This window comes from Tauraco erythrolophus, chromosome 2 (genome assembly GCF_009769465.1).
Source record: "Tauraco erythrolophus isolate bTauEry1 chromosome 2, bTauEry1.pri, whole genome shotgun sequence".
NCBI classification, from domain to species: Eukaryota; Metazoa; Chordata; class Aves; order Musophagiformes; family Musophagidae; genus Tauraco; species Tauraco erythrolophus.
The window spans coordinates 66,055,641-66,073,466 of record NC_141466.1 but is presented as its reverse complement, the minus strand read 5'-3'; the positions used below and the strand labels follow the sequence as shown (position 1 = coordinate 66,073,466).

The following is a 17,826-nucleotide window of genomic DNA, read 5'->3' as shown; positions in this document are numbered from 1 at the left end:
GGCTTACTGATGTGAGAAACCACAGCCTCCCGGCACAGAAAACGCTGCTGGGATTTTGGAAAAAAAAAACGGTGGGCTCAGTCTGGTTTTCTACAAGGGCAATGCTCCTCTCCCCGCAGAGCTGCCTCGCTCTGACACTCAGCCCTACACCTTAACAGGCAGGCACAAATCCTGATCCCTTATTAAATTAATGCAGGGGCCACCCAGGAATTTTGACTATGGGCTAGTGGTTTTTTTCCCTTCCTTTTTTTATTTTTTCCTACTTTTTTGGAATCAGATGTGGGGCGAATGTACCAGCTCCCCAAGGCAGCTCCGCACAGCCCCGTGCACATTGCAGATAGATGCCTCATGTAGCAACATGCGTTAAAAGTGATCAAGAATCCATCTTCAGGCCTGCTAATGCAATAAGGCTGAGGAGCAAGAGATGATAAACCTGCTCATGATTAGGTTTCCTCCTCCCTAAGCAGAACCGCAGCTTCCCTCATTTGTCCTTTCCAATGCTGCCTTTCAACATGAAAGCCTCCTCTATACACCCTTTGGAAACCACACAGCTTCCCAAAAGGTCAAGGATGAGTTTGAGGTAAACCTGAGCAAAGTTTTGAGTAGCTTGAAGAAGATGATGCTTCGAACTCATCATGTGTCACCCCAAAGCTCTCATGGCAGAGGGAGCAAAGAAGAGTTGCTTCGTCTCACTCCGAAGTGGAGCATCATGCCCATGTTGGAGCAAATGTAGCAGCAAAAACAGAGCTCCTGGGCAGCTGAACAAGCTCCAGTGAGGGACCTTTCCTGTTCTAAGGCTCAGCAGTACCACAGCATCCATGTTTCTCATGGTGCCTGGCACATACCTGCCCCTTCCAATTTAACAGGCTCCCTTTCTGCCTGAGTCTCACTTTGCAGAGGCGGACAGGCTGATGTTAGAGGACCAGCAGTTATCTGCAGATGCCAAAAGAGAGATTGCTTTAAAAAAAAACAACAACAAACAACAACAACAAACCAAACACACAAACAAAACCAAAAACCAACACCTCTGCCTCTCTGTTTTGGCAAGTAGACAAACATTAATCCCTCATCTCATGCTCTGCCTGCCAAAGTCATATTAGCGTTTGCACACAAACCCAGGGCTGCTCCTCTCCAGGCGTAACCACAATTACCAAATTCCCTTGGCAGCAGCGGGCACACCTGCCCCACAAGATGCTGCTGGCCATCTCTGCCCTACCTTCGGTCTGAGGCACAAAACCTCGAGGCCACCACGGTTTGAGACTGGTGAAGCTTTTAACTCCATCGCTCCTCCCACACTCCACAGATGTGCAGGAGAGACGGAGTGCCCAGGGGTGTGTTTTCACAGCAGCTCCACCATCCTCGCCCTGCCTACCAGCGTGATGCTCCTGCCACCAAGATGGGACCGGTTCAGGAGCTGATCAAAGGGAAAACTAACCCTAGAAAAAACCCCCACACCTTACATGGTTTTCATCTTTTACCCATACAAGCACTAAGGAGGGGTCCTAAAATAGCGTTCCAGGGAGTCACTCCGTAGACCTGCAAGTGCCATCCCTGCAGCTGGGTTTCCCTCTTTAGGGCAGCAGTTGAGTAGGGAGTGACACCAGGCTTGAGGAAGAATATCCACTGCTGCATTGTTTCCATGCACTTGCTTCCCTTCATTAGGTGATGGATCCATAGAAAAGATTACTGTTATGTGTGGGCTCCTTTAGTCGACGTGCTGTCTCTTTAAAAAAAAAAAACAAAATCAAGTAATTTTACTCTCATAAGCATCTTCCAAGATTACCCATAAATGAGTATCTGATTCCACATACAGACAAGCCTGCAGTGACCCGAGACGTCCCGACGCGTACTGCCAACACACCCGTCAGTTATATTCACGTGAGGATGCTTCCGAGCTGCAGTGCATGGCCAGGCTCTCCAGGGCCTTCCAGCAAGGACTATTCCCTACGAATCAACAACCAAGAAGATCACAGCTCCCAGCATGATGACAACCGGACATCCCAACAGCTGAGCAACCAAGACCCAACACTCCCCATCTTTCCAGCACCATCCCTCAACTCCACACTCTGCTTTCGATCCTGAGTCATTTTCAGTACATGCTCTACTACCTGCATTCAAGCCTCAGCTCCATCTTGGCTGCAAACAGCTTTTGCAGAACTGTTTATTTCTCTGATTATTTAACCAGAGGCTTCCTGGCTTCGGTCTCACCACCCACTGCAATAATGTGCAATTACCAGACTTGAAGAAAAATAAAAGGGAAGCGGCATCTCATGCCAGTCCAGTGCTGCCAAGATCTGTTATTCAGTCATTCAACTCAAAAAAAAAAAAAACACCAAAAACCAAACAAAAAAACCCAGCAAACTCTTCTCTTGCCACATCATTTCAGGCATCTGCTTCTACATGCAGAAGGTTATACCTAAAAATGTAACATTTTATGCAGTCTTTGCTTTTCATCTGCTGCTACTCAATGAGTAAAAGTCAAAAGCCACATTATCAGCATTTTCTGCAAGATGATTTCAAACCCATTTTTCACGTTTGGCATAGACCGACACCAAATCTGACATTTCCAAGAACTTCAAGAGACATGCTTCAATTCTCAATTTTTATTAAAAGGCTTCTGTAAGCTCAACTTCTTGCCTTTGGAAACAGTTGAAGAAAGGCAATGGGTATTTGCTAAAACAAAGGGATTGTTTAGAAGAAAGTGTTTCCAGTGCGTAGGCTGTTCTTGATCTTCTAAAACAAAGTCATACAAGGTTAAACCCACAGAGCACTATCAGCCCGGTACCCACGTCATTCAGGCACTGTGCTGATAATGTCTTTGGAAATCTTTGGCAAAATGCTTTTCCCCTTTAGTTTCCCATCTGCAGGGCTAGAAAGGAAGAGTCAGCTGAAGCAGTGAGAGATCCAGCTTCTCCAACCACAGCGGCATCATTGGTGTTGCTCTACCTCCTCGATCCCCTGTAGATGAGAATTTGGGTTTCTTAAGAGAGCCCATGTCATGGGGATGGACGCAAGGACAGATGTGGAGGTAGGCCAGCTGCTAACTCAGGCCATTAGTCATAGTAAGCTCTTCCCAGACCTCTGAACCATTTAATCCAGTGAGAATCATCATCTTGGCTGGAACATGTCCATGTTAAGGACACGGGTCTTATTTTAACACCAGCCTCCCAAGCTACTACTATTTTTAAGTTTGGGCTGCTATTTAAGGCACGTATTATGACCAGAAAGAGCACAGGGCATAGACACCAGCTCCACTAGCTCATGGGAAAAATGAGGACAAGTGAAACACCCCATGACAACAAGCACCGCTAAACTATTTAAGCAATTCAGTATATCAAGTGCCATCAGGAACTGGGCAAGAGTTTGAGCCACCGCTTCCACTCTAAAATCCTTCTCTTTTGGGAAGGAGCCCAGCCACAGCAAGGCATCTTTGCTCCAGCACTGAGCAGTGCTGGTGCCACCATGACCACACTTCACCTAGAACTGATGGGCTTAAAGAAATCAGTTATAAAAATCATAGAATCAGAAAGTGGTTTGGGTTGGAAGGGTCCTCAAAGATCATCTCGTTCTAACAATGCTGCCATGGACAGGAGTATCTTCCACTAGATCAAGTTGCTTAAAGCCTCATCCAACCTGGCCTTGAACACTTCCAAGGATGGGGCAGACAATTCCTCTGGGCAACCTGTTCCAGAACCTCACCACCCTCAGAGGGAAGAATTTCTTCCTTATATCTACTCTAAATCTCCCCTCTTTCAGTTTAAAGCCATTGCCCCTTGTCCTATCACTACATGCCCTGCTAAAAAGTCCCTCTCCAGCTTTCCTGTAGGCCCCCTTTAAGTACTGGAAGGCTGCTATAAGATCTTCTCAGAGCCTTCTCTTCTCCAGGCTGAACAATCCCTACTATCTCAGCCTGTCTTCATAGCAGAGGTGCTCCAGCCCTCGGATCATCTCCGTGGCCCTCCTCTGGACTCGCTCCAGCAGCTCCATGTCCTGCTTGTGTTGGGGACCCCAGGGCTGGATGCAGTATTGCAGGTGGGGTCTCATGAGAGCAGAGGGGCAGAATCACCTCCCATGGTTCCTGTATGTTCCCCATCCTGTGCTTTGCTTTCCTACAGTGAATTTGAGTGAAATCTATGGTAAGTCAACGTGAAAGCATCCATTATAGCTATGGGGGCTTTTCTTTTGGAGGGAGTTGGGGGCAATACAGGTCCTGAGCCAACCCCACCTCTGGAAACTAATCAATAAAAAAATCCTCCAAACCAGCAAAATCTTGATGCCAGCTGTGCTCCTGCCTGGCAGGCACACAGGGTGGGGCGCGAGGGCAGCCACCTGGGCACAGCTCTTCTCAGCAGCGACTGCGGCACCGACGTCAGACCCAGTCTTCCCTTTCAAAGGTTAAAGCTGTTTACAGAAAGGATTAGGAGGGAGGAGATGGTAAACTAGGAGGAAGCGGGGGAGACCGGGCGTGACAGCTACGTACGCAGGCTTCGCCCCAGCAATAAACACGCCCCAACTCCTTGTTGGTGCAGCCGGCCAACGTATAGGTGGGGAGGTCATATGGATGTCGGCACACTCTACTAGCCCCAGAACCTGGGGCTTCACTCCTAGCCCCTGAAGATGATTTAAACGTAACTGCTTGCCCTGCACATCCCTAGTGCAACCACAAACCAGGCTGGCACTGGAAGATCTGGGGAGCAGCTGTGGTCCTCACATCTACAGAGGTTTTGCTCTGGCTGCCTATCATGGAGGGATCTGCACCTAGCAGTACAGGAAGGGAAAGATTTCCTCTCTGCCACAGCCTGAAGTTTGTTCCTGGCTATTTTCACCCTTGTCTGAAATGCTGCTGCAGGATGAAGCACAATTTGGGTACAAACACTGCTGGAGCAGCAGAAAGCTAAGCCATGGTGCTGCAGCTCTGCAGTACATCTTAGCTGTATGGCCAGTCATTAAATAAACTACATCTTCTCTTGCTTCAAGTAAACAGTCTTAAGAGCCAGACATTTCAACAGGAAAACCAAAGACAGATTTATACACCACTGCGGAGAAGAATAATTTCCATATCTGACACGACAGAGCACCACCACCGAGTAAGAACTAACGTGCGAGGCCCTTCCAGCAAATGCAACTTGATCAAGGCAATATCAGAGCCGTGCTAAAAGCGAGACAAAGCACTAATTGGTTTGCACTCATCTGCCTGCCTTCGTGGCACAAAGTTCAACTGAGGACACTGCGCGGCAGGAGAAAGTCATGGAGCCACCCGTGCCAATGCGGAACCAGCAGGACTGTTGCAAGAACGACTGGGAGAGATGTGCAAAACTGCCCAGCCAGGAGCTGGGAATAACAGGGCAACTCACCTCCAGACCAGAGCAGCTTGATCAGATACTGGGCCAGTTTATCAGCTGAGCGTGGTTTTTGCTGATACATCCAGCTTATTTCCCAAGCAAGAGGAAAAATTAGGAAATACCTTGCTAATTTGATGCACTAGCTAAATTCAGCAGTTCAATGATGACAGAGAAGACTGGAAAAACTCATCTTAGGAAGCACAGGATGACCCATGAATGATGCTGTCCCCCAAAGGATGACAAGATCTGGGAGGTGGGGTTATAGCTAAATGGGCTAACAGAGCCTCGGTGCTCACCACATATCACCTTCTCTCACCTGCACAGCTTCTTTAACCTGAATCATGCTTGATGACCAAACACACAGCATTGCCAATAAAGGCAGCTCTAGTGTGGTCTCCAGAAGGGCCAGCTGCAGGGTAGGTATTTCGGCATGGGGTCTGAAACACCAGGTTGGAAAACAGCTGAGTACCCACCCAGAGCAATTCAGTCTGGTCCCCACACTCCATCACACCCCACCCTGTTCAAATCCAGTCCCTGCTCTGAGATAACAACACTCGCTGCACCAAAAAAATAGGAAAGTGAGAAATTCAACCAACTGGTAATTAAAGTCACAGAGAAAGAGTTACTGTAAGTCAGTACAACCAGTCGCTTTCAGCCAACAAATCATGGCCAGAGTCACGTAGTATTTCTAGCAGTGACCACAAATAAGGATGTTTAATAAGGTTCTGCAGATCAGAACCGTCACCATTGCAGATCACTCACCATCACCATGAGGACCACGCTTTGGGTACCACAGATTTTAGGGACAACAGAGTGCCAAAGATTACTGGAAAAAGTTATCACAAAGGGAAAAAAACTCAAGAAACTGCACCACAAGAATTCCAAACAGTTAAAAGGAAACTGGTAAGTAGCACAAACACAAGAGAAGGCACAAAGCTAATTCTAACAAGACCTTACTGGTTCTATAAATGCATTAAGGAAGGCAAACAAAGTGTAGATCTACTAATCAGCAGGAAGGAGAAGAGAGTACATGACAGAAGACGCCCTACTCAAAGCCGCCTTTGCTTTGTACTTAAGCACTCAAGGATGACTTTCATCAAGCACTGATCTCTCTTAAACCTTCCAATCTTTCTTCAATCCCTTCTTTGTTTGCCCGCTCCCCTCCCCCTTGTTAAATGTGCTTTTCTAAAGGTTAACGGTGAACAGATGCTTAAGGTTGAGCAACCTCAACCCAAAGGTAAGGATTCATCAGTGCTGCCTGTCTGCAGCAGGATAAGGGGGGTCAAAATTGCCACCGTAGCTTTGCAGAGGTAGAACCATGCATCGTACTAAGGAGATCATGGCTGCTTGGTGCTCACGTTCATGCCACTATTAATTTATCATTGATTTTTACAAACTTCAATTTAATGACCACAACAGGTCATCTCTAAAGTCTCATCAAAAAGCAAACCAACCACCAAAAGAACAGAAAATACTACGAAGCAGAGCCTCCAGGAAGACTTCACAACATTCAGGGAGCTGTACGCCTCCACAACACATCCTTTAAGGTCAACCTTCCTGGCTCCAGCGTGGGCAAAGGGCTGGGGACACAAGCCAGCAGTCAGGATTTAGCCCTAAGAACCTGAAACTGAGGCGCTGCCAAGAGGCAGGGGATGACTCAGCCTTCCAGCAACAGATGGGGTGAGGGAAAAAGGATGACACAAAAGACAACCAGACCCATGTCTGAGTCACCAAGAAAACAAGGAGAGCACGAAACAGAAGAAAAGTGGAAACTGGAGGGGTAAAGGAGGAAAAAAAAAAATAAGAAAAAGGACCCTTAATTCAAGATCCTCTTCTCCTTCCCACCATCCTTGGTAGAAGGAGCTGGGGTGAGCAAGTGACATTGCTTCCATAAACTCTTCCTTCAGGAGCAGAGACACATCATAGGAATAGGGATTGGGAGAAGCCAAGGATGAAGAAACATCTAAAGAGCCAGTATATGGGCTTTGCCTTTTCCTACAAGAACCAGCAAGTCAGAAAAGCATCTGCCACTGGACATGGAGGCGGCCCTGCCAAAGCACCACGCGGGACAGCACGGAGGACACTATCCCCTACAGACCCCATCACTACTGCTCACCATGCCCGTTGCAGTAATAGATCCACTTCTCCCTGTTCTGCGTGGGGGTGGTGGACTTTTTCATAATAGCTTTTTCCACAATGGCACTGGGATCTTGCCTGGGTCCCTTCTTCAGAGTCCGTGAGCTCTTCCTGACGCTGCAGACGACAATAACCACCAAGACCAGCAGCAGGAAGAGGACAATCATCCATGGCAAGTGTTCGTTGATGTCAAAGTGCTGGTGGTTGTTCTGTGGACCTCGCCGGGGGGGCCTGTATGGGACGCTGGACTTCTCACCCCCTGCCATCTCCAGCGATGGCTGCTTCTCCAGTGCTTGGCTGGCCTGCTTGTGCCGGTAGCTCTGTGCCTGGCCAGCGGCACCAGAGCCTGCGAGGGTCCCACCAGTGTCGTCCGTCTCGTTGGCCGAGGTTTCGTTGTAGTAGCCCGCTGGCTCTGCCGTGCCGCTGGATGCGTGCAGCGCAGGAGAAGGGACAAAATCAGGAACTGAAGAGTTCAAACCTGTGAAAGGAGAGAAGAGTTCAGTGTCATGGCACCGGAGACGCAATACGGCATCATGTCACAGTCTAAGACCTGCCTGAGCATCTGCTTGGCCAGCAGACAGAAACCCAACGCCAGGCAGGAAGAAAGGGAAGAGGTGAAGTCAAGGTTTGGCTCTAGGAACAGATGGGTATGGTTACACAGGTAGGTTCAAGATAAAATTGACCCTTGTTGGTTAAGGCTAGTGGCAGTTTGTTTGAAAAAAAAAAACCACCACCAAGAGATTAAAGGCATGTTGTCAATCTGTTTGTCCCACATTCAGCACTTCTCAGAAAACCTACAAGCCTGAGGTTTCTTAGGTTTATGAACACGGGTTTCATTCCAAATGTGGAAAGTGTGGTATTTGGGCTAGAAACACATGAAAATTTGGAGGTTTAGTATCTCTCTACCAGGGTTTGTTAAGGAAGCATAAACTTTATCAGCACCACAAGCAGCTGTGGATACATCAACTACAAAACAGGTTTCTGAAGCAACAGAAGCAACCAAACTTCCCCCTAAGAGCTACTTTCCATGTTTATTGAGGTTTCTTATCAACCAACAGCTCTCAGGTCTCAGTCAGCTGCATGACCAAAGTCTGGTGAGAAGAAGAAGGGCTGTTGTGGCAAAAACTAGAGCTCACTTTGGAAGCTCAGCTTTTGAACATCATAACTCATCCCAGTTGAGCCAGAGAGTGGGTGTAACCATCTGTGACCTGATTTTGCCTCTGAGTTGGTTACCCAAAACACTCCGATCAGGATACAAACAGGGAAAAAGCTTTAACTTTTTCCTGTTTGTCTACAGTTGATTTCAAAGTTCAGGGAACACCCTCCTGTGCTCTCCCCATGACGCACCGACACCCTGTCAAGCTTTGAGACCTAATAAAGGAGAAGCACTGCAAGTCTACCACTGTCAAAACTTCCGTCCTATTGTATTTACCAACTTAATCTTCAGGCCACCTAAAATTGCATTTTTTAATCAAAATGCCCCATCTGAGAGACTGTAAGGAAGCTGCTTCCCAGTGAGTGTTGAGTGTCACCTCAAATGGGGTCCTACAGCACCACTGCAACCAGCCACAGCTAAAGCATCTCAGTAAAAACCGTGATGATGTACCATTTCCAATTAAACAAGAGAACGAGGAATTCAACCTGGCTCTCCCCACCAGTGGTAACTAATGAAAATCTTGGAGACTGAAGAAAAAAGAGTTATGGGGCAGCCTAGGCTCCTGGAGGGCTGTTTTGGCAATGGTTCCCATTCAAGCCGAGACACTGGCACAGTACAGGGCAAAATGTAGCAAGGAAAGCACAGGCGTGAAAGCAGTGAATCCATCAGGGAAGGAGTCCAGTGGAGCGAAGCCACTCTCTCCTCTGGGTTTTCCTGTTGCATCCCAACTCAGGTTTGCCACAAATGCCCGAGGATTTGCGCCAGCACAACACACAGATGGGAAAAGAGGCTGGGGAACATCATGTCCTTTCAGTCTCAACAGCAGGACAGCCAGAAGTCCAATCGCGACTACGGTCTCAGTGAAAGCATTACTAAATGCTGTTTAACACAAGTGAGGGCAACCTGATGCATTCTGGAGCTGCCTGCTGGCCAAGAAGCAAAAGCACCATCCACGCTTTAGACCAGGTTGCCCTTTAACAGCCTAAAACCAACACCGACTAAGGCAGGAACGCAATACCACAACCAAAACCACATCTGTGTTTCAGTGGTAGACGTTACCTTTGGGAAGATGAGCAGTCGGTGGAACTTCATAGGGCTCTTCACTCGCTTCGGTGCTCGACGAAGTCCAAGACGTGTTCGGAAGAGACGCTGGAGAACCACAGACGTTGTCACTCTCCTTTGTCCCTGGCTTGATGACCACCATGTTTTTCCCAAAGCAGTCAGTGTATGTTTTGCACTTCATCACACTAGAAGGCACATCAGAAAAGGTACCACGAGGGCACGGTTTGCACCTAACATCTTCCGTCTCGGTTCCTTTCTTGCGGACGCCCCAGCCAACCGGGCACACTGTGTAAGGGACGCAGGTATCGTTTGTCTGAAACGTACCGGACAGGCAAGTGCACTCGCGGTCAGTCAAGGCAGTACAATGAGTTTTCTCAATCATTGGCAGTTCACAGGGTTTTCTGCAAGGGTGGCACCGCTCTATGCCATTCTCATGCTTAGTAAAGGTCCCATCTGGGCAAGGGCTGCACTCTCTTAAGGTACTCTTCGTGCAATGTTTAGACACGTAGGTTCCTGCAGGACATTTGTCGCAGATCAGCTCTTTGTTGGTGGCACGGTCGAAGTGGCGGTACTTGCCAGGGGAGAGGCTGATGGCATTCTGCTCGGAGGTGAGCTTCAACTGACCTTCAGCAGTGCCAAGGAGCATGAGCAGCTGGAAGACAGATGGGATGTATTAGTCAACAACAGCGCGCGACTAGAGCCCTCTCTGCCCGTGATCCCTTGCGAGATCACAAAGCACATCCCAGAGTCGCAGGACCATGGAGATGTCTCTCCACCCAGAGGAGGGACCTCAGCGAGGTCCAGGTGGAAGAGAACCGTTGCAGACAGCAGCGCACTCTCTGGACATATCGCCAGCTACGATTATAATCCCCTAAATTTGACACCACGCTTCTCAGCAAGGCTAAGCATCATTTACACTGCAACCCTGCCAGGGTGGTAAAATACTGCTAATGGTGCTTCAGCACCTCGACATCCCAGGAGAATTCAGACCAGCTTTGCATTTCAAGTCTGAGAGGCTCCAGCATGAGCCAAGCACTTGCCGAGAAGACAAAAAAAAACCAAACAAACATGCAGGTGGCAGCTCTGACCTGTAAAACTTTCCTCTTCTGTATTTATTAGTCTGCACCTGTTCAAATAGTTACCTTTCTAAATAACATAAACCAGGATGAAATCCGGGTTAGCTGGCATTACCAGGCTACTTCTCAGCCCCTCCGTCCTTCCACAATTTTTCATGACCCTGTGCAAGCAGGGTCATGTGCAAGCACAGGGTTTGGTGAGATCGCGAGGCATGTTCTGCTTCGAGCCTCCAACCACATCTGAACTCACTTTAAACTGGATGCATTAGCAAAGGGAGAGAAAACCCGATGCTATTTTTAAGCTCTTTAAGGAGCTCCGCTGTAAGTCAGTTCCTCATTGCATCAGATACAGGCAAAAGGTCTTCAGTCTTTAGACACCGAACTGCACCCAGCTGGGCTTGGCTGGATGACGATTACAAATCTGTTTATCATATAATCATAGAACAGTTTGGGTTAGAAGGGGCCTTAAAGATCATCTGGTTCCAGCTCCCCATGCCATGGGCAGAGACACCTTCCACTACACCAGGTTGCTCAAAGCCTCATCCAACCTGGCCTTGAACACTTCCAGGGATGGGGCAGGCACAACTTCTCTGGGCAACAGTGCTCCACTGCCCTTGGAGGGAAGAATTTCTTCCTTAGATCTAATCAAACTCTCCCCTCTTTCAGTTTAAAGCCATTGCCCCTTGTCCTATCACTACATGCCCTTGTAAAAAGTCCCTCTCCAGTTTTCTTTAGGTACTGGAAGACTGCTGTTAAGATCTCCCCAAAGCCATCTCTTCTCCAGGCTGAACAACTCCAACTCTCTCAGCCTGTCTTCATAGCAGAGGTGCTCCAGCCCTTGGATCATCTTCATGGCCCTCCTCTGGACCTGCTCCAACAGTGGGTCTCCATCTATTTCCAGTCCCACCTATTCTCTCTGCATCAAGCCTGCTCCATCCCCAAGACAAGCTCCATCTACTAGGACAGAGCAGGATCTCCGCTTTCTCCAGAAGACCTCTGGTTTATGGATTTAATGCCAGTTACAGGGTAAAGAAGACACCAAGAACAAAAGGTACATCAAAAGAAAGGCTGACACAACCTCATACAACATGCAAAGCAATAGAAAAAAAAAACAGAATATTTCCAAACCACTGCAGGTTGAGCGAGGAGGGAGAGAGAGGAACAAACCAACATTACCTTGAACTTCCAAAGGTGTTTTCCTACAGTAAAGGTAAAAAGACCAGAGACCCTAACACTTTTCAACTGCACAGCCAGGCACATAAATCACTTGGCCATGTTATACAAGCCCTTGCCTCTCACTCCGCTACCTATTCCAGGCTATCAGCCAGCAAGAATATGCTTGGAAGAGGAGGGAAAAAAAAAAAAAAAAAAAGCCTTCCAACAACATGACTCTGCAGAAGGCACATCGCAGCAGAGCCGCAAGCTGCGCCGCGTCATTTTTTGGTGCAGTCTCTGGCTTCCTGGAAACACACAGCACATTTCTGTTTCACCTGCTAAATAATTCACGGCTCGGGATTTCTACAAAACACTTCAATTTTTATTTTTTTATTTTTTTTCCCCCCTCCTGAAGCAGCAATTACAAAGCAGGCAGAAGCAGGCAAGCCCACAGGAGCTGACAAGGATCCTGCAGCGGCCAGACTAATTACGGCACATCAAATTAAAACAAAAAGCGGGGCTGCCCCAGCAGGCAGTGAAGGCTTACAGGATGCATTTTATTTTTCCCCCCTCCCGTAAGACATGATTTAACGAAGTGCTTAGCTGGCTCGAAGGAAACCTGCCGCCCGTAATCTTCATGACACCAGGGATGAGCTGTGTGATGCCATCTCGGATCCTGATTTCTTCCCTCTGCACCACGCCAGACTCTGGGAAACCTACTGACAACCCTGCTACAACCATGTGCTGCAAGTCCCATCCTGCTCTCCCTTTTCATCCCATCTCCAGTATCTTTCCATCACTCCTCCAGGTAACCAAAGTCAATGGCACCTGCACCACTGTAACAGCACCAGGTTTGTTTTTTGTTTGGTTTTGGTTTTTTTTTTTAAACCTTATCTCAAGCAAAGTCACACCGGCACTTCTGAACATCTCCAGATCTTCAGCTGCACACGTGCTTCCAAGCTTAGGGACAACAGCAAGTCCCAGTGGGGGAAGGTTAAGTAGTGCTGAGTATCTGCTATTTATTCAGATTGGTGCTTCTGGTCCTTAAAAACATCCAGCTGCTCAGGTTTCATGGCTGGCACCACTCAGATCTCTGAAAGAGAAGGCCAGGAGCAAGAGGGCATCTTCAACAAAAAGTGATGTCTCCTGGTTGGGTGCTTCATCCTGACAGCTGTCCAGCAGCACACAAAGCCAGACATTTCTGGCTGATAAACCCAGTTTCAGTGGCAAAAGCAACAGAATAATGAAGCACCACGGGATTTCAGTTCATTACTCCAATACCAAAGGGGAAAAAAAAAAAACAAAACACAAAACAGAAAGAAGGAATTGGTGCAAGACAACACTACAGAGCAGACTTGGTTTCAAGCAGTTTCGGCACTGCTCTCCGTGCCCGATGCAGAACCAGCTCACAACACTGAAGCCAAAAGGCTCAAGCCAGACAGGGCGGCCACAATCCCAAACAGCATCCCCAGCTCAGCATCGGCACCCTGTACCATGCGGGCAAAGGCACCTCCCAGTTGCCTTCACCTAGTCCAACACGTGGAGGTTTGATGGGAACAGGAAAGCAGATCAGACCTGGGAACGCTCTCAATCTCACCTCTCCACATCAGGGAAACGGCTCAGACAAGAGGATCCTCACACTTGGCTCCAAACAAACCCTCGAGCCAGCAGCACCCTGCAGGTGAAGTGGGCATAACCGACCTTAGCAACTCCCAGCCTGATGACTCCATCTCAATGGTCACATCTAAGCTGTGCCTCCATCAACCTCTTAAATAACCGCACGCTGCACAAGAGACCCAATGGGCAACTGGCACAGTAAGCAGCTTTTAGGAGGCCACAAGCTTCCCAGGCATGTGCAGGGGGAATACAGCAGGGAATATAACGGCTCGTTCAGGACCCAAACCTGCTCAGTGGCCTGGTGAGTCAACCAGGGCAGAAAGTTGGTGGATCAACAGGCATTTGTGTCCTAAAAGAGCGTGACACCTCGAAACACTCAACGCCTCGGGCTGTGTTAAGTGATCCCCCCACACCACCCTCTCCCACCGTTGGCAGCCCTCAGGGGAGGCAGAGATAAACCTTTAAAAAAAAAAAGCTAACTAGATGCTGGGCACTTCACTCCAGCAGAGAAGAGGAGCAGGGAGCTGTAAGTGAGCAGGGATCAACAGCATTCAAACAATACTCTGGGAACTGTTTCCCAGCAAAACCAGCAGAATTCGGCAGAAACGGCAGCTGGCTCCACAACGATGCCTTGGCACAGGTCAGGGACAGGCTGCACAGCCCCGCTGCCCTTCCCCGAAGACCAGCTGCACCCTGCGCCAACCAGCACCGGGAAGTCGCTTGCGACACACTTAACGAGAAAAAAAAAATCAAAATAAAAAAAAATAAAACAAACTTAGAAAGGCAAATAAGCTGGTCTGGAAGTTTTATGGTAACTTTGCAGCCGGGAGGAGCCCATCTCCTGCCCTGCTCACTGCAAAAAGCATCAAGTTACTCTCTGAAAAAAAGTCGCCTGTGAGGAGAGTATCGAAGAGCAAAGAGAGTTTTGGCTTCTTGCAAAGCATCCAGCTATTTCATCTGGTTTGGGCATTGTGAAACTGAGAGTCTGGGGCTTACCCTGCTCAGCTGTCCCTTCGCTACGGCTCGAGAGCGAAACGCAGGCAGCCGAGAGCGCCAGAACAGCAGCGCTGGCACATCTGGTCCCCACGAAGGAAAACCCAGCAGCTATTCCCAACAGCTGACGCTGACCAGAGCTCACAAGCATCCCATGGCTTTGCTGGAGCAGCTGAAATCCCCCAGGCTCCCCAAAGCCTCAAGTCAAAGCCAGGCAGCGTTTTGGTGGTTCGAGGTGACAGCATTGGGGGAGATGGGAGAAACTACTTCGCTGCAGCCACCCAAAGCCCAAGCCAAGCAAGGGAAACCATGACCACCACCAGCCTTGTACAACCACTGTCACTCAAAACCCAAGCAGCCAGAGATTTGGGTTTGCTGCACCAGTAAGAGGCCCACCAACTATTGACCTGAACTTTACTTCCATGAGGCTGGAAAGACATTAACTCCTTGCAAGGCCAAAGGGAGCTGCCCAAAATTTCAAAGATGAAGACGCTGGATGAAGAAACGCCGGCCAGGGGCCAAGGGAGCGTCCTGTCAGCTCACGAGCAGACGGGAGTTTTGTCTTAACATCTCGTTTCCTTGTACAATGAGCAGATGCGGAGGTTTGAGTACACACACACGTAAGCAATACACGCGTGTGTTCACTCAGTGTCTCAGTTTCGTTTTATAAAATTGCTGTTGCATTTCCCTACACCTTCATATCACTCTTTTTCCCCTCTTTTCTCTATACCCACCATTCCCAGCTGACCTCCAGGATCCCAGCTGGAGCTCCCTATCTCAAGCTCCCCATCAGCATCTCATCTTCTAGATGTGCAGCAGCACTCACCTCTCCCAGTGGGAAACCAGTGCTCAGGAGCACCCAGCCAGCACTGTGCACGCACCCCGGCTGCTCTGCCATCCCCCTTCGCCTTCAAAGTCAAGAGGCCGTTTCCCAGCTAATACTCTCCGAGCTTTAGATTATTTATTGTTTACTCGGGATTCCTGTCGAGCCAGCACCAGCTTGCAAAGATCCACCTTGAATCCAAGAGTAAGTGCACTCCTGGGTTACACAACCCAGCCGCAGCAGCTGCGGCGTGCGCCTGACACACCGAATTACTGTCTCTCCCCCAAAAAAAGACGGGACATGCCCCTGAAAGGTTGACTCGGAAGGGCCATACCTGGGACGTTAAACCTGGAGGTGAAGCCATCGGAAAATATTTCCGTGTTAAGACAGGGCAGCTGGCTGCAATTAGCGGCAGCAAGTTTTGTTGCTTTTCCAAAAGGTGGCAAGAAAAGCAGCTAAAGGGGATGTATGGACGGACAGACCCCAGCTCGGTGCCGAGCTTCGGGAGTGGGGCAGGAGGGCGAAGCGAGGATCTGCTCCGACCTCGAGGCGCAGCAGAGCCCTGGATGAAGGCTCCGGGGAAGGGAAGATGCCGCCCTCTGCCCGCTTGCGGTAAAACGGGGATGGAGAGGATGGAGCAGGGGAAATAGCGCGTTCAGCCGGTGCCCGCTGCCAGAGTTAGGGAGGTGCAGGGAGCACCCCCCCAGGGAAGGCACAGAGGAGCACCGCACACCCTACGGCGCCGCGGACGGGGGACGGCAGAACACCCAAACCCCCCCTTATCTCCCCAAAACACGCCCCTGCCTATCTGCCCCCCGGCAGCACGTGTGCCCCTCTCCCCCCGGCAGGAGGAGCGGGCGGGCAGCCCCGCACTGCAGCACATCCCCCACCACACCCCCCCGCGGACGCGCGGATCTTGCGCGGGCGGCGCCGCTGCGCCGCCGGAGCACGCAGGGACGGACCGACACCCCCCCATACGGGCGCGCACACCCCCCCCACTCACCGTGAGGAAGCCGGCGAAGGCGGCGACGCTCCGGCACGCCGCGGCGGCCCCCATGGTGGCGGCCGGGGCCGGAGCCGGGGCCGCCGCGCAGCGCAGCGGGGCTGCGGGCGAGACGCTGCCCGTCCAGCCGCGCTGCCTCACGCAGCGGGGCGAGGGGCCGGCGGCGGCCGGCGTGGGCAGGCGCCCATGGCGGCGGGCCGGGGCCGGGGCCGGGGCCGGGCGGGGCGGGGGCCCTGCCGCCCGCCGCGCTCCCACCTGCCTGCGGGGCCGCCGGCTGCGCACTGCCGCGGCGGGGCGGCGCGCACGTGGGGCGGCGGGGCGGGGCGCCCTTTGTGGCGTCACCCGGCCGCGCAAGGGCGCCCCCCCGCGCAGCGACGCGCAGCGCGTCCTCTCCGCTTCTCCCGTATTCCTTCTCCGTCTTCACATGTAGCACGGCGGCGGACCCTCGCAGCCTGCGCGACTCTCCGCGCCCGCGGAGCGCACCCCTCGCCCGGCTGCTGCGCTCCGCTGAGCCGCCGTTCCCGGGGTGTGCGAAGCCGCGGCCAAGTCACAGAATCATAGAATCACAGAATGCTTTGGGTTGGAAGGGACCTTCAAGATCATCTAGTTCCAACCCCTCTGCCATGGGCAGGGACATGTTCCAGTAGATCAGGTTGCTCAAAGCCTCATCCAGCCTGGCCTTGAACACTTCCAGGGATGGGGCAGCCACAACTTACGTGGGCAACCTGTTCCAGTGCCTCGCTATTCTCATTATAAAAAATTTCTTCCTTATGACCAGTCTAAATCTCCCCTCTTTCAGTTCAAAGCCATTGCCCCTTGTCCTATCACTATACACCCGTGTAAAAAGCCCCTCACCAGCTTTCCTGTAGCCGCCCTTTAAGTACTGGAAGGCTGCTGTAAGATCACCCAAGAGTCTTCTCTTTTCCCGGCTGAACAGCCCCAACTCTCTCGGCCTGTCTTCATAGCAGAGGTGCTCCAGCCCTTGGATCCATCGTCGCATTGAGCATATGGGAAGTGGGGACCCTACACTGATCACTGCCTGTGCTGCCTGTCCTTCTGTCCAGGGAGCACCACGTCCCACCTGCCTGGGACCCCAGGGATGGAAGCTCTGTGTAGGGCTGTGAAGGAAATGGGTTTCCTCCATCTCTACCCCATGTTGCTTTAGCATCTCCCTCCGTCATCCTCCCTACAAATGAGGTACGAGTATTTTCTCTTCCTCGTGGCAGTTTTGCTCAGATGGGGCTCAGCCATCCTAAGGCCGTGAGCATGTAAAAATTGCAGGGTGGTGGGTGTAATTTTGGGGTGAGATTTTTATATTCTTTTTTATTCTTGTTCTCCAACTCAGACAGATATAGGGAAGACATTTTTCATGATGAAAGTGGTGAAACACTGGAACAGGTTGCCCAGAGAGGTCATAGAAGCCCTGTCCCTGGAAGTGTTCAAGGCCAGGCTGGACAGAGCTT

At 50.5% G+C, this 17,826-nt stretch overlaps 1 protein-coding gene across 1 annotated transcript in view; it reads right to left on the bottom strand.

The window, feature by feature from the left end:
- Window positions 1–16,417, bottom strand: part of TNFRSF21 (TNF receptor superfamily member 21) — a 34,628-nt gene extending 18,211 nt beyond the window's left edge. Inside the window, exons 1-3 of the mRNA XM_086625556.1 lie at window positions 16,364–16,417; window positions 9,694–10,348; window positions 7,459–7,956 (exon numbers count right to left, since the gene is read on the bottom strand). Coding sequence (XP_086481682.1) covers window positions 7,459–7,956; window positions 9,694–10,348; window positions 16,364–16,417 — 1,207 coding nt within the window. The remainder of the gene's footprint in view (window positions 1–7,458; window positions 7,957–9,693; window positions 10,349–16,363) is intronic.
- Window positions 16,418–17,826: the final 1,409 nt, after the last annotated feature.